Below are 26,498 nucleotides of genomic sequence, written 5' to 3'. Positions count from 1 at the left end.
AGACTTTCACAATAAGACAGGAAACAAGAATTACTAAACCAGATGCAGACATGAGACTGAGAGACAGACTAGACACTGAACAGAAACTGTAATACACATGAGAACCCAAAACCTAAGAACTGACCCCTCACCAAGAATAACAGAAACAGATCTATAATGATAATAATAAACAAAGCACCAGAACATCAGAAAACAATCCATAATGCAAAAATAAACCAAAACATAATAAACTCAAAATACTGGGTCCAACGGACCCAGAACCGTGACAGTGAATGGGACTCATGGACACTGATCAGTGGGTTTTGATCAGTGATTGCTGATCAATGGTCATGAGAATTTGCATAATTAAGATTAAGGACCTGACCTCCCAGCCCATTGTTCCTCAGTGGGCTGGTTTCAGTCATTATGCAGATGTCCTGTTTATAAGATTGAAACCTGCAGTCAGTTGAGACTGAAGACGTCACCTGATGATGACGAAACGTTTCTCCCACAAAACGCTACGTCCAGATGAACAGATTCAACTTTTGGAGATGTAATTTTAATGCATACAAATTATTGAGTAGCATTTTGTCTTTGAATTCAGACACCCGAGCCCTAATCAGTGTTGGGATATTATTGTGGTAACGAGCACGGTAACTAGTTATTATGCCAAAATCAGGGACGCGTTACTCGTTACTGGGATTTAGATAGGCTCGTTACTCGTTACTTCGTGTGGTGGCTATCGCGGAGCTTCCACAGATTCAGTAACATTAGCAAGTGGTGGAGGCCAGCAGGTGGATGAGAGAAAGGGGAGGCAGGAGGAGAAACCCGAAGCGGCCGCCCGTCCGAGTGTCAGGTGAACTGAACTTCAGGTAAGAAGTTATGACCTGCAGTCTATCTGGGTCAGATATAAACCAAGTTTAGGTGGAGTTCATTTTCGTTAGGCTAGAATCATGGCGGTGGTCAACGACGGTCCAGGCGTGGGATTTCTCTCGTGGAAATATGCACATTATTTTTTCCTTTGGTAGGTGGCACAGTGCACTTGTGGCAAGTAAGCAAGCTAGAAGACTGGCACTCTTGCTGGGTATCCAGTTAGCAACACATTAACAAGAGAAGTCTGAGTAAAACCAAAGTTACTTTACCTAGTAACTAGTTACTTTGAAAGTAACGAGTAACTTGAAGTAACTGAGTTACTTTTGATGAAAGTAACTAGTAATGTAACTAAGTTACTAATTTAAAGTAACTTACCCAACACTGGTCCTAATACACACCCAGGCCAGAGGATTTGTTTTCCCACTGAGATTTGACGTGTTTGTTAACATTATTTTAGCGGCGTTCATTCGGACTGCAGCAGATACTGAAACCTTATAATGAGGAGATATACGTGCTTTAGGAATGCATTCAAAATATTTTTAAAAACAATAAAGTGATAGTGAAAGTTTGGAGAGTGGGGGAGATAGTACCTTCGTTTGACACCCTACCTCTCGTTACTTTGCTGTGTTAGTATCATGTTAGAACACAATATATGGTGAATTTATTTTATTTATTTATTTATTTGAAAGAAAACACCTAAAAGGAAACTGGGAGAGATTAAAATAAAGTTTAATCTAGGAATTGTTACGCAAAGGATTTCATCAGATTCATGTAATCTGTTTGGTGTCGAAGCAAATAAACGTTTCTTTCGTTCCCTGTGCCCACTAAGATCTGAACCAGATTCCCTTGGCAACAGTTACTAGGGACTGTAGCGCGGGATCCGCACTATGAAGTGACGTATCTTTACCAGGTGGTGGCAGTAACGCTCCGCCAAAAACCTCTACGAAGAAGAAGTCCTGCTCTAGGGTTTGTTTGTACGGCCCACACTCAACACCAATTGGTGGCGGTAAGCAAAACATTTCGCTGTTTGCCAACCGCCAATAAATACTGATAAAAAGAAGAAGAAGAAGTCGTCCTGCTCTCTTATTGGTTCAATAGACGATCTTGGGTCACGCTGATGTATCATTTGGATTTTTAAGCTCAGCGGTGCAACATGCATCCTATCGTTCGACTAGGAACACCAGCTTTAGTCATTACATGAGACAAAGTAGGTACGAACATAGAATAACAAGATTCCTATGAGTTCATAAAAGTATTTTATCCTCCGGGCAGTTCTTAGAGCACATGACGACAGTTTAGCAGTTTAATTGAATCGGTCTGGGTTGCTAAGCTAACACGAAGTGAACATTGTAGCGGTAAACTGAAGGTAGGTTAGTTAAACTGGCTTTATGTATGGCTACCCCACAGGGTGGGTGCATTGTTTCGCGTCAGCTAACACCATTTTATCACTTAACGTAATCAAACTAGACTTATAAGTAGGCTAATGTGAAGGTAAACTGAAGCGGCATGTCAGCTCACACGTGAATTCTCCACGCTTTCTCTGACAGTCGTCACTATGACAAAAGTCAGCAGCGACAGCCGTGAATATGGGACGTTATAGTTTACTTCAAGCTAGCCAACTCCCCACGTTCGGTCTTGCTGATCTATAGGACATCGCCACAGTGTTCTATATGCCCTTAATATTACCTGAAGCATGTTAGCCGTAGTACACGTTACGTAAAGGCACCCAAAATTAAAAATGCATACGGAATACAACAATCTGCCCCCATTATGGCTGGGCTATGTGTTCAACGGCCGTCATCTCAAATATAACATATAATTGGAACACAATCTGACAGAAAATATGGGGGAAAACCCAAAACAAAAACAACTGCAATTAAGTGAGTTAACCACCAACACAGATATATTCTTCCAGTCACCCAATGCTATTCTTCAAAGATTAAACCATAAAGATGCAATATTTCTAAGTAGTTTAATCTCAATCTAAAACTTGTTCTGTAATTTAAGCAACCTAAAATGTTCACAACCCAGTTTTTCAGTGATACAAAAATTTGGATTACCTGTGACATTGTATGTGCCTACTGCAGTAAAATGGCTTGAATATGTGCAAATACTAAGTGATGATAATATGAAAGGATTTTCATAATAATTAATAATAACTGACTGTGCTTTTTTCTCTTGTGCTTACAGTATTAGGGCTGAGAGTGGACAGTTTCATTTCCTGTAACGTGACTGAGGATGATATGATGGCTGTGGGGGATCCCATTCTCCTGTCAAGTCCTGATACCTTAGTGTGAATAATCTGGTGCAGCCACATTTCTTCCTGCAGCAGTATATGAGAAAATGACGGAAAAACACCTCCTGATGAACCAGAGACTTAAGATTCATCTTGAATTACGTATACTTCACACCTGAAAACATCTAAACCTGCAGCACAACCACAAGTCAATGTTTTCCTGCTTACCTCCAGCCCAGATGAGAGGCCCAGACATTTGCCATGGAAGTAGTGGTTACTGTTGGTCTGGCTTTATCAAGAACTGGTTATCTGTTTAGTTGGAGTTGACCTTGAAAATCACCAACTTTGGGTCAGCAAGAGGAGGAGGAGCTTTCAGCCATTCATTTATTAGTTTTCTCAACTGTCAAATTGTTTACTGTGATCACCCAAAACTCTGCCACAAAACCAGCCTTTAGAAATAAGGACGACATCGCTGGTTTTTACCATGCCAACCAACCAGTCCTCCCCCTGGGGTGGAGGGAAGCTTGTGGCTTGTTCTAGTGCAGATCATCCCAACACCACAACCCCTGTAAGTGCACAAGCCAAGACAGTTAGAGTCACAAAAGTGCCTTATAGTTATGTCTCCTTTGAGCTATCCAGGAAGAATGACCAAGCCAAGTCACCGGTGGTTGCTGTTTGTGAAAAAGGCGATGGCACCTTCACCGCTGTGTCAGATGGAATTCTAACCCCAAACAAACTGCTGGTACCAGGGCTGAAGCAGACTGGCTGCAGCCTAACACAGGCCAGTAACAAGATGGAAAACCAGGTTGGCCTTAATGTCCAGCTGCCAGATACCATGCCAAAATCTACATCGTCTGAGAGCTCTCAGTCTGCAAACATTTCAGCAGTGGAGAGTCATCAGGCTGCCACAGGCGATGCACTTATGGGACTGGGGGCAGTGTCTCATCAAGATCTGCTGATTATAGGGAAGCAGGCTTCCCAGCACACCAAGAAGCTGACGGTGAGTGCTTTTCCAGCACTGATCATTTCTAGGAATGTTTTGGGTTGCAACCAATTGCTCAGGCCATTGTTTAAACGACTGTGTAGTCTACAGCTGCCTTTATATTTTAGCATGTCCTCTGACAGAACCTCTGAACAGCTGTATAGCACTGTAAAACATGGATATGGTTATCAGCAGAGTTTCCTGTGCAATGGCTGCATGTTTGTGGGTAAAGCCCATTTGGAACACGCTTTGTCCTGTACATTGTATTCTGTGGAGAGTTGTGTGTTGTACAAGTTGTATGTTGGGTCTTTTAATAATTTTGAAGGTATTTAAATATATTTTGTATACAAAAGTATTTTTGAGTGGGCTGATGGAAAGAACTCATTTTGCAGCTGGAAGTGAAGTTGAGTTATCAGTAGTGAGCAATAACTTGTACACTGTAGATAATAATTAAATGCAGGTGTAATAATAATTACCATGATTTAAAAATCATTTTAGCCACGTCTAAGCTCACTTGACTGGGATTTAATATGTGGCACACTTCAATCAATAATTCCATTATTTGATATGTTCTTGCACTAAAACAAGATTCCTGTTGTGAATAATATGTTCCAGATTTTAGACGTTTAAAGTTGTTATGATGCTTAATGCTCGAACTCACGAAAGCCAACTTTTATTTCTACTTTTCCACACAGTGCTTGTTGTAGGTGCAGCCACAACAACCATCATGGTTTGTTTTTCCATAAATATGTTTGACATGTTCAAGTCTAGTGATTTAAACCAATCATTGTGTAGGGCTGTATTAGGGATCAGTAAAAGCAAATAGTTCATTATAGGCAAAACCGTAATTTAGCCACCTTCAGAAATATACCTATAATTTTAGGTTTATGCAAGTCTGTCTGATATTGTTTTGTTTTCTCCGCAGTGTGAGGCTGCAGACTGTTTCTCTTTGCCACCCGTGCCTGACATGTGCCTTAGTCTTTGTCAACATCAGGGGCCAGCTGTGGAGAAGGATGCTTCCAGCCTCGACAGCACAAACGCTGAGATGAGAAGCACAGGAGGAGAAGCAAAACCTACACAGAGGAGTTATTCAATCCCACCAGCAGCAAAATACGGTCAGACACACAACAGCAGCACAACTTTGTTTGACATTTCTTTTGACTGTCAGCTCCTTGTGAAAGGTGTTCCTCTCACAGTTTTGGGAGCAACTGCAATCACCAAGTCCCAAAAAAGAGCATCACTAGATCTAACCAAGCAGATCCCATGTAGTGTGCTGGGAAGAACCCAGCCCACATGCAAACGTATCAGTTCCTTTCCAAACAGTCCCACGCCACCTTTGAAATGTGCCAGTGACTCAGAAAAGCCACCTCCACCAGACGCTGCTGCAGGTAATCAGAACTTTTTGTTTGCTTGTGCTACACCCATATTAATGGAACCCAGGACGTGGAGATTGTCTGGGTATAGATATGAATATGAGATAACAAACTAATTTAAAGGTACAGTTGTTTTTTGAGTTTTATTAATAGAACAGCAAAGAGTATTGTACTCATAAATGGTAAGATCAACTGCATCTTCCAGCTAATTGACTGATTTTCATAAACTTTAATTAATCCATTGAACACTCATATGAGCAGGCACCGGTTTGTGGGAGATGGAGGATGGTTTGGACCTCAGACTGTGGAGATATGGAGTTGGCATTGGTTGCAAAATCTCTGTGCATTGAGATTTTTCCCCAGTGGTGACAAGCCTTATTTTTTCCAGTGAGGTAGATGTCACTCCACACCGTCACGCTGCTAAGGCTGTTGTTACCCTGTTGATGCAGCAATCAGCTTAGCGTTCTCCACGTCTTCTCTGCACAATGAACTCTATGATCTAACTGCACTAGACCCAATCTGAACATAATGTTTCTCCGTATGTTAGGATTTCAGTGCACATATTGCAGCACAGCAGTGCAGATGGGCCTGGCAGTGAAGTGCAGTTAAATCAGCTAGCTATGGTTGTCGAGAAGCTAATTCTGAAAGTTTCCTTGAAAGGACATTTTTCCATCAAAGGTTGTTGTGAGTTTGTTTGTTAAAATGGTTTTATTCTGGCAGAAAGAGCAAGTAAAATAAACTAAAGGTCTGGAGGCCGGGCAAAAAAGATGGAAGCAGTCTGAGCCGGCCATGCAATAGGCTGTAGGAACATCTTTTCTCCCGTAACGGAAAAGTTAAACTAGCAAACAAAGCTGCGAAACAAAGTGTCTTTGAATGGCAAAGATGCAGAAATGTGTGCGTATAGTACAGAGCCATGGCTCAGTGTCTAAATAAGCATTTATAATTCTAAACTGGTTTGAGTTGCTGCTCAATACAGACAAGCCAAGGAGCTGACCTCCCAGCCCATTGTTCATCAGTGGGCTAGTTTTAGTCATTGTGCAGATGTCCTGTTTATAAGGTTGGAAACCTGCAGTCAGCTGAGACAGTCACCTGGATGATGACAACTCGTTTCTCCCACTGATGCTACGCCCAGATGAACAGAATCAACCTTTGGGAAGCCCAAGCAAAATGTTGGACTTTTAACTCTGTGTCTGGGATCCTTATACAAGTCAACACAGCAGCATAGGTCGTGTTTTACACAGGCTGTCTTTGGTTAATACAAAGGGTTAGGGTTGACACTGCTAGCATAACGGACAGGCTTTTGACGGAGCTCCCACACAAACGCAAAGCAGGAGATGAAGCATCACTGAATATGTTTCCAAACCAACTTCATTTTGAGCCAAACACTAGAAAATATGGTGAGGCAGACCTTCCCTTTGGCTTCACCTGCACAAGTGTGGAGGTAGGTCTCCCTGCAGGATTGGGTTTCCCTGCGTCGGGAGCAGCGCTGGGCTGTTCAAATCACGGGCAAACAGAATCCCACATTCTTGATTTTTAGTTCACAAACACTTCTTATAAAGACTAACTACTCCTGACATGTTGGAGATGTTTGGGGGGGGGATTTTTCTTCTAAAACAAAGGGGGGCCTAGCAAAAAAAGTTTGGGAACCACTGGGTTAATATGTTTCCACCCACTGTTCTTTGTTTCAAATGTTGCAAAAAAAAAAGTCACAAATTTTTAAAAACACATACTCGGTCAACCGTACCCAGCATTATGAGTCTTTAGATATATTTTCATTCTCAATAATTGAATATCCTTATTGAAACAAAGGAGGCCTTTTTATTTATTTATTCATTTGTTTGTATGTTTTTCTTTTAATTTAAAGATTTTTAATGGGCCCCAGTTTTGTATTTACAGTACTGTGTAGTTATGTAGCACAATCCTGTAGTTCACATGCAGATGTTTCCTCCTGTCCTGCAGGAGCCTTGGTGGGCTCAATGACCAATCAGATTTCAGCCATTCGCCTCACAAGACAGGGACAGCCAGCCTCCACATCAGATTTCTTTCCATCCCTTTCCTCTCCTTCACCGACACAGGAATCCCTGCTTGAAGAGACTCCCCCTCCGCCTGGGTGAGAATCAGCTACATCACATTTCAGGTTTCCCTCCTTCACATCTTTCCTTTAGTGATTACACTTGATTTTGCTCAGCCCAGAGCATGCTGCACAGGCGGATGTAGAAGAAGAGGAGCTGGCTGATGAGCTTGCCTGCAGTGATGACGGTGAGACGTTTAAGTAAACTCTATCATACTTGTGCTGTAGTTAATCAGCTGGTCAGTTTTTTGTTGATGATATTATGACATGTTGTATAATTATGTAATAATATAGTACTGATGAGAACATTGTTATTTGTTGTTGAGTCAGACAGCTCCTCCATCACTGGCACTTCATCCGGAGGGTGCATCACTCTCCCCTCCTGGTAAGACATGCAGTAACCATACACACACCATCACTGGTTTATTTACTGTGACCTTCATAGAACAAAAATTCTTCCAATTCCAAATATGGTTCTTTGTCAATTGAAAGGGAAGTAAAAGTAAAAAAACAACAAAAAACACGCAAACATGCTGCACAGGCACATTTACTTAAGCGATATTTAAAACCTAACATAAACACATTCTTCAGCACATCCTTTTTATCAGTGCGCTCACTTAAAATGTGAACCTGTTGCCACAAGCGTGGCAGCAGCATTGTGGTACAACACTGTAGACGTAGCAGTGGTGTCAGAACGAAGGCTCGTCTCATGTTTGCCAAAGCACATCTTGAGTTTTGGGAAAATATTCTGTGGACTGACAAGTTTGCATTCCTCATTACACCCATCTCATAAGAACACCATCATACCAACAGTCAGATATAGTGGTGGTCATGTGATGGTGTGTTGCTGCTCTGCTGCTTCAGGACCTGGAGGTCTTGCAGTAACTGATGAAACCATGAATTCTGCCCACTTTTGCTAGCCAGCCTTTGTGCTTGATCTCTGCACTTTTTGGTAGCGTGTTTATCAGCATTTATCAGAGTAAACAGGTGTTGTAATCCTCCTTGTGAGCCAGCCGTGACACTGGCATCCAGTGTAGTTACGTAGGAGGATAAAGATCCAAAACACCAGCTCTCTGAATCACTGAAGAAAATAAATAAATGCATCACAATAATGGTTTTGCAGTCAAAGTGTGTTCTTAAATCCAATTAGCACTTTTTATTTACTTGGGTTATCTTTGTCTAATATTACAATTTGTTTGATGATCTGAAACATGCAAGTGTGACAAGGATGCAAAAAAATAAAAGGAAAACTGATGACATAAATAAAATGTAAGCACCAAAACAGTCTATGCAAGTTTTTCCTGAGAAACTTTAAGTAATAATTTATTTAATACTAGTTTATCAACAGTAATGATTGCTTTTATCTCATCTGCTGACACAATTTTGTCATTTATAAAATGAAACTGAATTAGAAGAATCCCCGGTAGAAATGATTCCTCTTCTGCTTAAAGCCGTCCTTCACCACCTAGTCTAAAGAAACTGTCCAAACTCCAGCCTCCTCTCCTAACTGGAATACCTGAAGTAGAGGAGACGAGAGCAGATTCCAGACGGGTTGTTGCAGAAATCCTGTTAATTCCGAAGTATTTCAACTTTTTCCTGCAGCTGGCTGTTACTGATTTATTAAGAGTCGCAACATTAGTGGCTGTAGCTCCAGCACCTGCTTCCCATGTTATGCTGCTCCGCCACAGCAGTTATTTGGGACACATATGAGACTGTATACCACCACAATTACAGCAGTTCCAGTACTTCAGTAACCTGTGCTTTTACTCTGACCTTCAGCTAGCTTTTTTACCATTTTCCATACCATACCAGCTTTATTTATAAAGCACTTTACCCACTTTAATTTCCATCAGAAACCTTTAAAGATTTGAACGTTCCTTTCAGGGCCTGGTGCTTTCTGATTGTTCTCCTAAAGTAGTGTCAAATGTCCCTCTGTCCATCAGAGCTTGTGAACTCTTTCAGTTCAAAGGGGCAGACAGCTGGAGAGTGGTGGAAAGGTCTGCAGCATTGTGCATCATATTGTTATCCTCTGTTATGGCGTGAACAGTAGAACTGCCTACCAAAGACTAGGAACTGATTCTCTGTAAAACCACTCTGGATCAGGACTGCTATTGTCACATTTGTTCCTTTTAACCCATCCAGCTGATTGGTTTGTGTTGATCTAAATAGACTGGCACTCTAAATAAAATAACACCCCTCCCTGAAAGCTAAAGCTCCCGTCAAGCTTACCTGTCATCACTGGAAGAAGATCTCTGCTTCCTATGACTGTCATGTGAGTGTTCTGGCATGTTTGTCTGATCAGGTTGACTGTTTATCATTTAACTTGTCATTTTGAACTAGGGCTGTTCGATACAACGATATATATCAGATGACGATATAGAAACATCGTTTCATTTTACGCTATCGTTTGTTTCGTGGTGTCTCAAAATAAACTGTTTACAGCAATGTTTTTCATGTTCTGATGTCACTGTAGTTATTATTAATTTCTTAAAGTTCTCTCTTTCTCTTATATTTAATATCACCACACTACGGACAGACAAGCGCATGTTTTTATGCGTTGTCGTTAGCAACAACGACGGTAACACCACGGCGTGTCCGCTTGTTTATTTTTCACATAAACCTTTCACAATAAAGCTCAAGATCCTGTTGAGACTTTTCAAAATAAACTGAATCACGTGAAAGATGCAGATTATTTACGGATGAGAAGTAAAAAAGACGCCAGGTGCTAAAAAATAAACCTTAGACTAAAACGTTAGAACAGGCTTCTCCCCGCAGCACGCCGTGTAAGAAATACTCACAAAGGAAACGGCGCCGTTACAACTTCTGTCTAAAAATGTATCGTTTCATGCATCGGTTAAAACACTCGACTCACCTACACGACGCCCAGCAGGAAACACTTCACCTGCCCGAGATTCACAGAATTGACAGAAAATGTTACATTTGTGTGATTTATATCGTTATCGGACGATAGATGTCTTATATCGGGATATGAGATTTTGGTCATATCGCACAGCCCTATTTTGAACCGCCTTTGAAATACTGTCCTATGAGATGGTGTATTTGCTTGCTCTCTATGAGCAGAGGAGACTTGACATTACAACTGTGAACCAGATGCCAGCGTCTCGTAGTTAGAAGTTGGCAAACGTAACTCTAACCATGAGATGTGGGCATAGGGATGATGTTCATTACTTTGTCTTTCTGTCAGCATCGAGGAGCCAATGTCGTTGGAACCAGGAGACAGTCAAGAGGAGCAACCAGCACTAGTTCCCAGTCTGTTTCCCCGTATCCCTCCGACCCTCTACTTCAGCACCGCCAATGAGAAAGGTCAGAGTTGTAACTGTAATATAAGAAGTTTACTATCACAGATCATTGATCTTCAGTTATTTATGTGTCTCTGCAACACCCTGTAACTTCTTGATTTATATCTTTACAACACGTCCACATGATCTCATTTATGGCTTTTTTCATTTTGGGGTCACCAAACGTTTGGTTCCACAGCCTCAGTCGCTGCCGGGGCTAAAACAGCATGGAAAATAGCTGAATCGTTTAGATATGTTTAAGAAGTATTTTTAGACTCCACTGTTACTGCGTTGCAGATATTTACAATGCTTGTTTGTCTAAAAAATGTTTGCTCTTAGCTGGAAGATTGCACTTCTGGTTAATTTACCACTGAATTTGCACTGAATCGGTCTAATTTGTGACTTGTTAGCTAATCAAAAAGTAGTCGAAAAAGTTTAACCCAGATGAATATTTATTTATTTATATATATATATATATATATATATATATATATATATATATATATATATATATATATATATATATATATATATTTTTTTTTTTTTTTTTTTTAAGACCTATTTGAAGACTGTAATCACATTTTTTTTCAATAATCAAATTTGTGGCACTTTATGCTGTGTTTAACATGATATACACACAACATCAGATCAGCCTCTGAAGTCATGTTAGCAGTGAGAGCTTTTCTGTCATGTTAACATCCACACACCTGTACAGAATGCACACCTGACCCCTCGACAGATGCTGACCTTCTGTGTCAGCTGACAAACCGGGAACATCAGTGGTTTGAGCAGCTGCCACCTGTTAGTTATGTTACTAGGTTTGTGTCCATTTGCATAACTATTTTCCAGCACAGAGTGAGGGACACCTACGCAGTCGTACTTGCATGCAGTTCTCATAAAAACCAGCAGCACATAGCTTTGGATGGCACTGTGCATAGGTCAGATGCTGATGGGTGAATTCAGGCCTGGAACAGAAAAGGAGCTTAGAAAACAGGATGAGAAGGAAAGAGTGGCTGCACTGTTCAGCGCTTTGTTTGTCATAACACGTGTCTGAAGTCCCAACATCAGCACGAGCAGGAGAAGCCCACAGACATGTTGTTAGTGACTCTGTCCCCTGGTGACCGTAAACTGCTACAACACGTGAAGATCGGTCTGCAAAGCTGGCTGTGTGCTGGAGGACCAACCATGCTCCAGCCTTTACAGTCCATCAAGCTTTTTTACAACTTCAGTAAGAGGGACACAGACAAGCCACCCAAATCCACACACCACCTGAACTATGCTGTCTGTCATTCATACCTACAGCCATGCAACACCACCAGAAACCAACCAGTATTGCCAAGAAAGAAACTTTGAAAGATCTGCATTAGTTTCTCCATACTTGTAGGTTGCTGGTTAGTGTGACCGATACCACAAGTCTTTATGGTGTGGTTGTAACAGAGCACTCCAGACAAGTGCATAATACCAGCAGTCTCCAAAGTAGGGCTGCCACAAACGATTATTTTGATAGTCGACTAATCAGATCATCATCCATTGGACGTAAAACGTACAGCTGCTTGCACCAGCAGCATCTGCTCTTATATAACGATCATTAGCTTACAGCTCGATGTGTTTAAGGTATGTGCTAACTAAAAATAAAGACAAGATGATAGTTTGCAGATTTGCAGATTCTCGGTGGAGTTTAATAAACTCTGCCGTCTGCTCCTTCATATGTAAAATATAACAGGACACTGGAGTAAACTCCCAACCATCTCACACTTCTGATGATCAGCTGTCTGCTTGACGTTTATTCAGCTGTGTAAAAACTATAACTTTAATCTCAGCCAAACAGATTTACTCAGGAACAAATAAAACACTGGAAAAAGCCAAACAATCAAATGTTTAAGTTATCTGAGTGACTTGTGTATCATGTTTAACCTGAGTAGCCAAAGACCACAGGGGTTTGAAAATGATGTTCCAGGAGTTCGCTGCTCTCGCCGGCTCTAGTGACCCTTGACCTCCCTGTCTGCTATCGAGCTGGTGGGTAACGGATGTCTCTGAAAACGTTGGAGCACTTTTGGAAAAATGTGATTACTTGATGAACCGAGCAGATATTTGAAGTTTACACAGCTACAGTCTCACCTGAAAATATCTTAAACGTTTATTTTGTGACCCAGAAAGATTAATAAGAGTGATATTAAAACTAAGCAGCTGCTGCCATTGTTGGAAACTGGAATTGGCAGGGCCGCGCTATGAATTCTGGGATATGGTGGGTCACGAAGGATACACCCGACCCATCCTCCAGATCTGGGGAAAAGGAGGACGCATTTGACAGCCGAATTTGGACAGGCTTCGTCGCGTCACTGTAATCGGCCTTCAAATGCGGCCTCAGGACGATGCGGCCCCTGAATTTGGACAGAAGGCGTTTAACGGCAGCTGGCATCCTTCTTAGATGCAGTGCTGCCACCTTCTGTTTCAGTCCCTTACTACACTCTTAAATCCTACTGCAGGATCTTACAAAGCTTCAAACGACGCGTCGACTGTTAAAATAGTCGTGGCTACTTCAGAGCCTACATTAATGCTGCTGGGTAAGATAAAACCCATGACAGAGGTTTACTCATCAATCAAACGTGGTGCATTGTTACAAGAGTAATATTCAGTGATCTGTAGATTTCTGGTCTATCACAGTATGTAGACCATTGTATGTGCCCAGAAAACTCCAGCATACATCTGTAGAGCCCACCCTCAGATAATGAGGATAACCCAGGCAGAGAACAATCCTCTGGGGGGCGCTCTCACTTAGTTTGAGCTCTCTCTGCAGTAGAGTAGCACTTCCTGTTCCTCTCAGAACAAACAGAGCACACTCTCCTGCCTCTGTACCCTCTTAACAGAGAAAACTATTTCCTGTCTGATCATTTCCTGATAACATTTACAATAATTGATTACACAGCAGTGGGGAGTGGACTTTATCACAGTAGATGTCTTTCTGAAAGCGCTGTAACTAAGTTTAAGAATATAATCCACCCACTGTTATTATCTTCAATGCCCTGTACCAACACAGAGCAGAGCAGCTGCCTGAACGTGTTGATTATTATGTTAATATTTTCACTTCTTCACTGTATACACCTCTGGATACTGTATTTTACAGCATGTGTTACCTGTTAAAAGAATGAATCGGTGTTCTTTGCAGTGGAACTGCTTCCTGCAGAGCAAAGGCGACTGTTAAAATGGAAGATGAGCACCGTAACTCCTAATATTGTCAAGCAAACCATCGGCAGATCACACTTCAGAGTCACAAAGAGTAAGTTGTTACATGTCGCTACATGTCACACACAGATATTGCTGAAACTGGTTCTTTGAAAGTCTCTGGGATTAGCTGTGACAAGATTGCTTTTTTCTAAAACGATTTGTGTACAGTTAAAAAGCAGTTTTTCCTTCCCACTGTCGCTGAGTGCTTGCTCATAGGGGTCATATGATTGTTGAGGTTAGTGTATATCTATGGGGGCAACAAAAACATTAGATGGTGAAGAATTTCAGTCTAATATTTAAAGGCTAAGATAAAAAGGTAACTCCTGACCCTGGCTGATAAACACGTGTTGTCACATAGAAAGCCATGACTGGCTGGGCTGCTGGGGACACCACATGAAGTCACCTGGCTTCAAAGCTCTTGGAGAACACCAGAAGGTCAGCACCTGCACATGGACTACTCTTGATAGTACGCTGAGAAAGTCCAGATTTTGACTGTACTTTTGTGTATTTGTGTGTCCCAGCTGAACCATTTTCCAGGAACATTTCAGATTGGGAGAAAGGACCGGCTGTGGAGGAACCTATCCAAGATGCAAGTCCGCTTCGGCAAACAAGAGTTCAGTTTTTTCCCCCAGACCTTTGTTCTTCCTCAAGACATCAAGCTGCTCCGCAAAGCCTGGGAGGAAGGGGGCACCAAACAAAAATGGATCATCAAACCTGTACGTTCAGGTCATAGAGTGTAACTTTATCAGAGGTGGAAAGAGTACTAAAATATTTTACTCAAGTAAAAGTACTATTACTTTGCTGAAATTTTACTCAAGTACAAGTAAAATTACCTGTCTAAAAATGTACTCAAGTAAAAGTAAAAAGTAGCTCATTTAAAATTTACTCAGAGTAAAAGTTACATAGTTACTTTTTTGTCAGCAGGAGGACAGCCTCTTCTGAGTAGTGCGAAACAGACAATGGGATAAATCTCAAAGTAGTTGTTTTTTAATTAAAAGAAAAACTTTACAAATTAAAGCGCAGTGGCAGTTAAACTGCAAGTCTACACATCAAAATGGATAATGGTCACCAAACCAACCAATTCTTTTACATGAGAATGTGTTCTAATGTCAAATAAGAGAACAAGTACTGAATTGAGCCGTACGGCAGCTGCTATAAAAATGTGTTTTCATTTTTTATACTTGGCCCTGCTCTGTTAATTTTGAGGAGCAATTCAATTCAATAAAACTTTATTGATCCTGAAGGTTGACCCCGAAGGAAATTGGGTTAAGGATGCCGACCTTTGCCAGCGCCGACTTACCCTCCGACCATACATACATTACACAAACATCACATGGGGAAGACGGGTCAGAGAGGTATAACAATGGAAAATGCACCACACGAGGAAAGATAAGGAGAAAAAAATAACTCCCCCCAGACTGAGCTCCAACAGGGAGATCAGTTTGAGAACAAAAAAATCACCTCTGCACATGTGTGAACAAATGTGGGTTAAGTAAGAAAGTAGCCGCTTCTGTCTTCTGTCTAATTTAACTATTTTTTTTAAAAAGAAATTATTATTATTAACAAACAGGAAAAATGTAAGTAAACTTACCTCTACATGCTTGCGCAGGTTTGATGTGAAATTTTTAAAAGCTGCTAAGTCGGTCTCTCTGGGCAAACACAGCTTGCACTGCATAATAAAGCTGCTGCCTTTCTTGCACTTGAAGCCAAAATGGTCCCTTAAATACGGCCAGGGGTTCACATCCGTTTCTTCGAGTTCAGGGTCAGCAGAATTCGACGGGGTTTCTTTTTTCGCTGGATCCGTACTGCCGATGTCAGACTCCATCTTTATCCTGACCCAACGCTAATTTGTTCTACTACCCATCATTCCCTGCAGTATTTCCGAAGCGCAATGTTGTTGTTTTTTTTGTTTGTTCTTTTAATTTACTCAGTAACGGGTGTGATTGAAAATGTAGCGAAGTACAATACTTTTTAAAAAATATACTTAAGTAAAAGTAAAATTACCGACTTGAAAAATGACTTTAAAAAGTACAAATACACAAAAAAACTACTCAATTACAGTAACGCAAGTAAATGTAATTCTTTACTTTCCACCTTTGAATTTTATGTACTGAAAATCTGCAGGCACGTCTGTGATTGTAATAGACAGCACACTATCTGCCAGATTTACTTAGCAGGGATAGTAGCATAAAAAACATACACAGCACACATTCATGCAGGAGCTTCAGTTCATTTCATCGACTAAAGGAAACTAGCTGCTCAGATGGAGCGAGTAATCTAATAACAGAAATTTCACTGTCTTTGTGGAAACAACAGTTCAGATGAACTTCCCATTACAGCTGAGATGGTTTGTTGTTGTGGAGGTGGAAGCAGCTGGTTTATTAAAGTCACAAACACCTACGGGGCAACAAACATGTGCAACAATACAACTGTCTGACGCACATTAGCTTTATTTCCTTAAGATAATTAAATATGTTATGTTATAGATTAGAAACTAGAGACAGGTTGAACTATGGAAAAAACAAAGTGTCATTGTACAGCTCTGTGTGTTGGCACTGTTAACACACAGAGGCTTCCTGTAGTCTGAGTAAAACCACTGTGTGGATCCACCTGCACATATTACACATGATTTGTATATGAATCGAGTAAAATGTGTTTTATTTATGTTTTAGTTTATTGTTATTACTTGTTTCCTCTCTTTTTTTTCTTCCATAGCCCGCATCAGCCAGAGGAATAGGCATTCAGGTTATTCACAAGTGGAGTCAGATGCCTCGTAAAAGACCTCTACTTGTTCAGAAGTGAGTAATCCTTTAATAGTTTAGAGCTCAGCAGCCTAAGTAACTCAGTGTTGCTGCATTAACATGCTCTAACTGGATGTTTGCAGGTATCTAGATAAGCCCTACCTCATCAGTGGGAACAAGTTTGACTTGCGGCTCTACGTCTATGTGACATCTTACGACCCACTCAGAGTCTACATGTTCTCAGACGGACTGGTTCGATTTGCTAGCTGCAAGTGAGTTTTCCACCACGTTGATCGTGCCACTTAATTTCACATGGGATGCATATGAATGAGATTCAGTTATCACCCCTCCATGCCTCTAGGTATTCGTCTTCCATGAAGACTCTGAGTAATAAGTTCATGCACCTGACCAACTACAGTGTCAACAAGAAGAACTCTGAGTACCAGACCAACAGTGATTACAAGGCCTGCCAGGGGCACAAATGGTAACACAGAGAATCGAGCTGAAGTGTGAATTGTAGAGAATGTGACCTTTTGACCTTTGGACACAGATGTAGGCGGCTTTTCAATGCTGTGCCAGGCTTTTTTGTCTGAGCTCTCCTCGCTGCACAGCATACGCCGTGTTGTTAAGCTTTTTTGAATGAGCCCGTTTCTACTCCTCGTCCGTTCTCTGGCTGTAGCGTTTTGGACCAGTGGACAGCTTATCAAGGGGCTTTTAGTATAACCTGATAAGGAAATGCAACAGTGTAGTGTAGAATGTCTTTGCTGTTTCTGTATGTATGACTTGGGAGGATATTACTTTGTGTTTTCAGGGCTCTGAAGGCCTTGTGGCAGTACCTCGGGTCAAAGGGAGTCAATACCACCCTGATATGGGAGAAGATTAAAGACATCGTGATCAAAACTATCATAGCGTAAGTTTGCCTGCTCAGTGACTGGCTGCAGAGATCAGTTTGTTTGTATTATATCTTTTAGCTAAAACCATCTGCATCCGTAAACTACTCGTGCAACAGACAGACTCGCAGACAGATTCCCACCCATTGTTTAACTGTTCGAGCTCAAAGGTTCTTTTCCCAGTTTTGATTGCTTCACAGCTGAGTCCCTATCTAGAGTAAATATTGGTATTTGATTTGAATCTTTGTTTTTATTTTTATAGCCTGTGATATTTCTTTAGATGTGTATTTCAATGCAGAAATTGTGATATCTTTCCACTGAGGAACATGTCCTTAAAAATGCTCTAAAAGGTGCTAACCTCACAAACATGCTGCACCTTTAAAGCTAAAAAGGTTGTTAAAAGAAAAGACCCCTGTATGTATTTCTGAAGATTAAACTGTGCATTAGGACAAGGATTAAGATGCTGAAATCAGCTTCCTCCCTCCCGTGTCGTGGCCAGGTCAGAGCCGTATGTTAACAGCCTGATGAAGCTGCACGTTCGGACACCTTACAGCTGCCACGAGCTGTTTGGCTTCGACATCCTGCTGGACGAGAATCTCAAACCCTGGATTCTAGAAGTGAACATATCGCCTAGGTAACAAATGCCCACATTAAAATAACACATTTCTTTAAAAAAAAAAGTTACCTTTAACTACATCTGTAACTCTGATCCAGCCTTCACTCCAACACGGGGCTCGATGTTTCCATAAAGGGTCAGATGATCAAAGATCTCCTGAACTTGGCTGGCTTTCGTATTCCTTCAAGAGAAGATGTGGTTACCCCCTGCAGCAGTGCATCCAGCTCCACCAGCAGGTAACAATAAGACACTACCCCTCTGGGTTTTTAGCTGCAGCCTCAGAAATGACCTCGTCATGAACATGCGTGCACTTGTTTGTTTGTAGTTTGTGCGCAGGGAATGGAGAGAGGCCCAAAGTGGATCTGTCTGCTGATGAGAAGGTCAAAAGAGCCTTTTATCTGAAACAGGGTGAAGCTAACCGGGTACACACACACACACACACACACACACACACACACACACACACAGGTTTACACAGTGACTTTAATAGTTTAACAGGAAGCGTAAGTGCATACAGCTACAGGTTTTTTGGTTATTATTATTTATTAATTGGTTGCTTGTGGTGGAAACAAGCACTGGTTTCATTGTTAGCAATAACACAAAGAAGCAGTTATGACCTTGTGCCCTTCATTTTCTCTCTCTCAGGACTTGATGCACACGGTGTTGGATGTTTTGACTCCAGAGGAAATCCGGGTTCTGGCAGAGAGTGAAGATGAGCTGAACCGTCGAGGAGAGTTCGAGCGCGTTTTCCCATCACCATCATCATCTCGCTACCTTCGCTTCTTTGAGTGTCCAAGATACCTCAACATCTTACTGGATGAGTGGGAGCAGAAGTACTGGAACAACAGGGCGAAATGTATGTGCACTGCTGCTTTGAAATAAGATAACGGTCACCTGACTGATGTTAACTTTTCTTTTAGGTTTTGCAGTTCTTGATAACTGTAACTTTATCAAAACACTGTCAGATTCTGTAGTTTTCTCTGATCCCTTTCCCCATTTGGAACAGGATTGATATGTTTAGCTGTCTGTCTGAGTGATGTCCAAAAATGAAGCAGGCAGTATAGATATTTGGGAGAAAACGCCCACCCCCTTAGAGCCTGCGTCTGCTTCCAGACCACCGAAGAAACAACCATAAATCAGTAACTATTTCAGCATCTTCCACATCTGCACCAAAGAGTAAATCAGTGAAATGTGGATTGTTAAACATCAGGTCATGAGCTAATAATTGATGAACCTCACAGAAACCTGGTGATAGCAGGATGATTATGTCGGATTACATGAATCTATATCCCACAGTATTTGTCTTTCTAAAGTGCTGTAACTAAGTTTAAGGATATAATTCACCCACTGTTATCCTCTTCAATGCGCTGTACCATCACAGCACAGAAACAGCTTTAGTGAAGGTTACAGATGATCTTCTTATGGCCTCTGACAGTGGACTCACCTCTGTGCTTGTCCTGCTGGACCTAAACACGCAAATCAGTCCGTGCATGATTGCATTGCTCCGCCCATCAAATGGTCTGTGCATATATCGCCTATCGTCGGTTATTGGACTGATGAATTTTTACATATCACCCATCCCTCGTGTGTATGGTGGTAAAAACCATTCTGGCAAAATGAACTAATAATAACATCAAACAAACATAGAAAAAGTATTGCAGCTCATGCGACTCATGATTGTTATCTGTTATTTCTGATTTATTTATTTTAAGCTGTCGGTACTCCAGTGGGCTGGGGGGCACTAACCTTGTAGTATGGTTTGTTCATCTCCTGCTGGTCCATGTGCAACTTCACTGTTATGTATTCAGCTGGACTGCTGTGACTTTGGCGTGTAGCCACAGAGGGAAGGGAAAACAGTGAAACTGCAGCTCAGGTTTGCTTTGTCTTACGTGCAGGTATCAGCCTACTGAGACCTCTCTGCCAGCAAGGAGTCCATCTGGGAACCAGTGACCCTGCTCACATGGTGAGAAACTGCAGAACAATGAAAGGAAAACATAAAACTAGAAGAGAAAGTGGCTCCTTTAAAATGCTGAAATCAGTCTGTCTTTGTAGTGGTGTAAGTACAGCTACAGCTCCAGGTTTGAACACAACAGACAGGACGTGGTTAGCCCTTCCAGAGCCAGGTACAGGGTTTATTCCAGTAATACACCTATCATATGGAAGTTAGAGTAATAAAGGATGTGGGTTTATTGCACACCGGTCTCTAAGTGAACTCTGCTGCCCTCTCCTGTGTTGTCCTTCAGGGTGGTGGTCAGCCATCAGCTCTGGTCTCAACGCAACAGCAGTATTGACGAGGATCACCAGCAGTGCCTGGATCACCAGCAGTGCCTCGGCCCGGCCTCACCCACAGCCTGCTGTCCCAGCAGTCGGCCTAACTCTGATGATCTGATTTCCTAACCCAGAATACACTGAAAGCTCAGGGTCTGTTTCTTCCCATCCTCTAACCAGTGCTGTCATTTAGCCCTCACCAATCACCAGAAACAGCAAACAAACTGTTGGAGGGAGGGAGTGGATTTTTAGGGTTTAACCCCTATTTTGTCTCGTTTTAAACTAAAGATTAATAATATATCATTTGTTAAGCATCTCGAAGGTGAGGTGATGAGTAATGGCACAGCACTGTAATTCTTGTGTCTTTAAAAATGACTGTTGGTTTTTAAAAAGAGTCACAAACATCTGTGTGGGACTGGGAGCTGTTTGTGTGTCACTGCTAACTTTGGGGGTTTCTCTGGGTGAAGGTGTTACTGGGTGTTTGACAGAATCTTGTTCTGATGATAGTGACTTACAGGGTGCTTGATGATCAAATATTTACTAAATGGCCTATGATGTGCAAATTGATGGTATTAAAATTTGAGCAGTTTGACTTGAACTTGCAAAACGGACTGTCCTTTACACACAGTGTTTCATGGAGGCTGCCAAGTGCAAGTAAAGCACCAGAATCTAGGTAACAGGTAGAGATGGGTATTGTTTAGGTTTTATCCGATACCGGTGCCAAATCGGTACTTTTGAAATGGTGCTGGTGCTTAAACGGTGCTCGAACCGGTGCTTAAACAATGGAGAACACAAACTTTGTCTAAAAACCTCTCATGTTTTCATTTTTAGCAGTCTCTTTTTTTCTGCAAAATGATAAGGACCGTCCAGCCCCACACACGGGGCGATCCGCGCTAACTCACTAATGGAGATTTACCACACCCGCAGTAGATGTGCTCGGTGTGAGGTCTCGCAGCAAGCTGTCAAATATGGTGCATTTCTCGGCTTTTAACAAAACGCTATGCGTCACCAGGTGTTTCATCGGATTCGAGGTGTTACCTCCTTTGCACAGTATCAGCTTAAAGCACTTGTTGCTGCTGAGTTTGCATCTTTTGCTGTGAAGTACAGCCAGACTTTGACCGCTTCGCTTTGGGCATTTTTACTCTGTAGCTCTGCTCTAAAACAACGTACGTACCTGGGCCCGCCTACTATCCTCGGAAAGGTAAAATGATTGGCTGGAATCCAAAGTGTGTGACATCTCAGGGAAAAAAAGCACCGAAATGTGCGCTGCTTTTCGGTCTGGTTACTACCGTTTATGTCAGAACCACCGGTACCCATCCGTAGTAATAGGTAACCATAGCTTCTTTGAACACAGTGCATCTCCCAATACTTTGTGTTTCTATGAGTTACACTTGCATTGCTCTCTGTTAGATAGATTCAAAGACTGTTTGTTCCCCCAAACACGGCGAGTGCAGTGTTAGACTGAGCCAAAGAGCCACAGTAAACATGAATGGGGTAAACTGGACAGAGCTGAGTTGTTGTTGGTAGGGAGTTCCTCATTTTCAGGAGAAAAAAAAGCTGCTGATGTTCTTTTAAGGTGATTTTGATTCAAGAATAAACTGATAAAAATGTTTTGGTACATCTTCTGTTAAAACTGAAAAATATCACAAGCAACGCTATTGCAACAGTGTTGTAGCTGCCAGATGTTTGTCACTACTGCATAATTATTTTCAGTTCTCTTCGTCATAGCAGGAACTTTAAAGGAGACGTGTTTGATTCTTGAACTGTACTTGGGAGACATCCTCTGCTGGGTGGCAGATGAACAAATTGATGTTGGCAGGAGAGAGAAGACGAATATGCCCAAAGTGCATTTTCTTACATTTAAGAAGCAGTTGAAGGTTCAAGTCCAAAAACGGCTGCCGTGTCTCTTTGCTGCCTCGGGAGATCCAAACGAACAAAAGCCCCACAGCCAGACGGTTCATGTTTTTTATTATGTGTGATAAACCTTCTCCACGGTACAGTGTGGGCAGTAAAAGACAAAACACAAATATGTGATGCTAATTATGACAAATCCGTCTTACAGGTAACAATGAATCTAGCCTTTGAAGCAGTTTAAAGAGTTTTGGCTCAAAGGGAGCACTTTACTGCATTATTTGAAACCACAATATGAATGTCTGACAAACACAGAATGAACTGACTGGTTCCTATATAGTGCTTTTCTACTCTGCTTGAACACTCAAAGCACTTACACCTACATTCATGCAAATAGTTGTTTCTATTCCTAAGGGCTTTCTAAGACTGACACTCTGGACACATCAGGAGCAACTTGTGGTTCGGTATCCTGTCCAAGGATGGTGTGCATACTGGAAGGATCGAACCATCGACCTTCCAGATTAGTATACGACATGCTCTAACTCCTGAGCACAGTGTGACAATGACAATAGCAACAAATCTGAAAGAAAAGTCATGAAGTTTGGGGTTTTTCTTTGCCCCAACCAGGCTTTGTGTAAAATCGGTCAGTACAGGTAAGAGGTGTTGGTTTGGGTCTTTCCCTTTTTTTTGTCACTTACTCTGATTTGATGAATATTAAATTAAAGAGAGTTGGGCTGCTTATAAATAGTAGCTTCTTTTTCACTTGGTGCCTTTTGAGAAGCAGCCTGCATTCAGCAGATCTAACAAACAAATGTTTTCTGGTGTTTGTTTCTCCATGGAAATTAACGGGGACATAATTTCGGTAGTTTGGAACTAGCGGTTTTGTGGTGCTACTCTTTTATTGGAGGAAATGAGTGAGGGCGCCTCCATTAGTGGGGGTGGGAAAAAACGTAGTTTTAGATATGAATTTATACAGATTAACTACATGTTCCAGTCACTATACAGTGGATCAAATAAGGTTCCTGTGAGTACTATGGGAGCCATAATCTGGAACAAGAAAGAACATAATTTCACCATAAACCAGCCATGACCAGTTGCTCCCCACAAGATTTCAGACAGAGAAGTGAAAATTCTCAGAAGAGTTGTCCAAGTGCTGAGGACCAAAACTACAAAAGGAGCTGGAATCATCCGGTGCAATGGTTTCAAAGAAAACAATAAGAGATGCACACCATGGCCTGTATGCACGCTCGCCATGCAAGACTCCATTGCTAAAGAAAAAGTATGTTGAGCATTAAAAGTTTGCTGAATAACAATAGACGCCTGTGAAATACTGGGAGAATATAGCCTGAGACCAAAACTGAACTCTGGAAGCCATTATACACACCATGTTTGGAGGTCAAAGGGCACTGCATATCATCTCAATATACCATACTAACAATAAAGGCTTGGCTCTCGACGGAGGCGGTCACATCTTCCTCTCTCCCTCCCTTATCTTTCCTGTTTGGCTTCTTTTGTCTCGTCTGCTCTAACTCAGCGACTCGCTCCGTCTTGTTCTCTAAAATCAAGAAATTCTGGATTTGATCAACTAGTCTCTTAACGCGACTGACATCTTCTTCTCACCGAGAAGACCGGGGGAGCCTGAATGTCCTGCAGGAATGTTGGCTGCTGCATACACAATGGACGGCTGGGGGGTGGCGGGTCTTGTGCCTGGCAACACTCGATGGAGGACGTTGAAGACATCTACCTATTTGGAACCATGATAACGGGGTTCCTGCTGATTGGAGCTGGCATAGCCCTGGCTTATCTACGACTAATGAAAGCGGTTACAGCTGCCCAAAAAGGTTGACCGGCATGACTGATGCAGTGAGTACTCAGACTGTGCTTATTGAACGCACTATAGATAAAATCATGGAGAAGCTCACGACTCTGCAATGGGAAATCAATAGACCTGGGACCAGTGATGGACAGTAGATCAACTGCAAAATTGGGATGCATCTTCACACGGCCTCCCCTCACCAGCTGGAAGCTCCAGAGCCGAAGCTGGAACAACAAATCCTTCCAGATTAAAGACGGTGTGTGACTCTGCCCTATCCTCCTACTTCCTCAAGGTCACCTGTGTTGGCTGGGGGATTGTTGACTTTTGCTTAAAACTAGGTGAAAGGGAACTCTCTCGAGTTGGATACAGGATACACGCACGCATACACATGTACTCAGACAGATATACAATAACCTCCCCCCTCCAACGGCTTCGAACTTCCACCCAATGCAGTCAGGCGAGTCTGTGTCCAGGGCCAGGGTCCGGCTGCAGGACCGGATGGCTGTTGTCTACGTCGCCTCTCTCCCAAACCCCACCCATCGCAAGTCCCGTGTTTTTTATGTTGTAAGGTGTGAAGACTCATGTGCTTCATTGAGGGTTTTGTTCCCAAACTGCTCTCCCCTGAGGAGCTCAGTCTGGGTGGAGTTTTTTTCCCTCCTCTCCCCTCATGTATTGTGTATTTCATTGTTTTTCTTACCCTCCTACCTCTCCGACCTGTCTTACCAACGTCATGTTTGTGCCTGTATTTACGGTCGGAAGGGGGCCTGTTTCACTGCATTCAATTCAATTTTATTTATATAGCGCCAAATCACAACAGCAGTCGCCTTAAGGCGCTTTGTAGTGAACAGTAGATGCATGTACGTGTTTCATTACTAGTGACAATCAGTCAGTCAATGCTTGTGGGCTGTCGTTCAGCATATGGAACTGTCACGCTTCATGTAACTCAAGAAAAGGTGAATAGAAAAATGTACCGAGACATTCGTAATAAAAAAATCTGTCAGGATTTCAGGATCAAACATAGACATGTATATAATTCCCTTCTCACCCTGGGGTGATCTTTATCCTTCAGGCCTCTCTACCAGAGGCCTGTGCAGTATCTTTGCTGTTCCTCGGACTGCGCCCTTCTACAGGAGAACTACTGCACTGCAAGTGCCCTGACTTCACTATATTATACTAGCACATCAAGTGGAAGTGTCTTTTTTAGTCACTGCGTAAAAGAACTAATAATGAAAAAACAAGGAAAACTACATAAATATGAATAAGAATCAGTGTTACTGTTACTGGCATTGACTGATCTGCAATGATGATTTTTATATTATATATAAATTTTTTCGTTCGTTCTGCTCTAAGAAGTCATAGCACTCCAATGCTATGCTATGTATTTTTCTAAGTGGTTTATGAGAATGGATTATGCCACCACCCAGTGAAATTATTGCAGCTCACCTTCTGGGTTGTCACGAGTTTTGACCCACTTCAGATCAACTCTATTCAAACATAAATTACCAACAGTGGGATTCTGGCATTTAAAAAGAAATGGCTCATCTCATTTAACGTGGTTAAGTTTGAGCATCTCTCCACAGATGTGTTCTGATGCTCACCTTTATTCACTTTTTGCAGACATAGATTTTACAGATTTGCTGTTTTTTAGTTTAATCACATTGTGTTTGTTCTTCTGTCCAATCACTGCAGCTTCTATGCGTTTTCAGGGCGCTGACAACTTTTCTTTGCAACTGTGATACTCCAACAACATTTTAAAAGGACTCTGTAAATAGCTGTAAACTATTAATATGTGAGGTCTCCTGTAACCAGCAGCACAGCCTGTTTGGACACCTGCAGTTATTATTAGCACGACGTTGTACAAGCTGGCTGTGAATCTGAATTACAATGTAAACTGGATTCAGAGAATGATCTACATGTTTGAGCTGTGTTAACACCTGAGAAGAAGTGCTGAATCTGTGTGCGTTTGCCAACAGTTTCTTCATTTTTAGTCAACAAACTGCAGAGTTTATTTTGTTATGTTTTGTTGGAAATTAAGAGAGAACACATGGTTTCAGGTTTCAAAGGGTTTTTTGGCAAAGTTTAAATCTTTTCTGTAAAAATGTGAATGTTGACTATGTGTTTAGTGATGTTAGAGGCTGCATGTAAACTGACTACGGTGCAAAGTAGGAGATGGTTTACTAGATTTATAAATAGTTACTGGCCCAGTAAACTTTGAATGTCTCCCACAGTAGTACCAGCAAAGTCTTAAAGCTGTACTGAGCACTTCTTTCTTCCTGTA

The 26,498-nt window shown here is 41.8% G+C and overlaps 2 protein-coding genes across 9 annotated transcripts in view; one reads left to right on the top strand and one right to left on the bottom strand.

The window, feature by feature from the left end:
* Window positions 1-1,260, bottom strand: part of LOC309690677 (uncharacterized protein) — a 33,606-nt gene extending 32,346 nt beyond the window's left edge. The window contains exon 1 of the mRNA XM_082507916.1: window positions 1,228-1,260. The gene's annotated coding sequence lies outside the window, so the exon portion shown is untranslated. The remainder of the gene's footprint in view (window positions 1-1,227) is intronic.
* On the top strand, window positions 628-22,163 carry ttll4 (tubulin tyrosine ligase-like family, member 4). 8 transcript variants are annotated; one of them, XM_082507911.1, is made up of 21 exons: window positions 628-851; window positions 3,043-4,088; window positions 4,996-5,458; window positions 7,403-7,553; window positions 7,632-7,702; window positions 7,845-7,899; window positions 10,720-10,838; window positions 13,980-14,090; window positions 14,397-14,473; window positions 14,560-14,754; window positions 16,754-16,836; window positions 16,923-17,051; window positions 17,141-17,263; window positions 17,591-17,689; window positions 18,169-18,303; window positions 18,384-18,521; window positions 18,611-18,707; window positions 18,931-19,141; window positions 20,181-20,248; window positions 20,338-20,408; window positions 20,529-22,163. In XM_082507911.1, the coding sequence occupies exons 2-21, from the start codon at window positions 3,573-3,575 to the stop codon at window positions 20,680-20,682; spliced, it is 3,066 nt and encodes a 1,021-aa protein (XP_082364037.1). In that variant the 5' UTR covers window positions 628-851; window positions 3,043-3,572; the 3' UTR covers window positions 20,683-22,163. The 8 variants fall into 8 exon arrangements, with proteins under 8 accessions (XP_082364037.1, XP_082364036.1, XP_082364033.1 ...); XM_082507910.1 differs by lacking the exon at window positions 628-851 and adding an exon at window positions 1,760-1,858; XM_082507907.1 differs by lacking the exon at window positions 628-851 and adding an exon at window positions 1,905-2,218.
* Window positions 22,164-26,498: the final 4,335 nt, after the last annotated feature.

Source organism: Aulonocara stuartgranti (assembly GCF_965226115.1).
Source record: "Aulonocara stuartgranti genome assembly, chromosome: 16".
Taxonomy (NCBI): domain Eukaryota; kingdom Metazoa; phylum Chordata; class Actinopteri; order Cichliformes; family Cichlidae; genus Aulonocara; species Aulonocara stuartgranti.
This window is presented reverse-complemented; position numbering and strand designations above follow the sequence as displayed.

Bases quoted from the DNA above. Each gene is read 5' to 3' on its own strand.
- ttll4 (XM_082507911.1), top strand. From the start codon at position 3,573: ATGCCAACCAACCAGTCCTCCCCCTGGGGTGGAGGGAAGCTTGTGGCT. The intron at 7,703-7,844 runs GTGAGACGTTTA...TTGTTGAGTCAG, and splicing joins GCTTGCCTGCAGTGATGACG to ACAGCTCCTCCATCACTGGC. The intron at 20,249-20,337 runs GTGAGAAACTGC...CTGTCTTTGTAG, and splicing joins CCAGTGACCCTGCTCACATG to TGGTGTAAGTACAGCTACAG.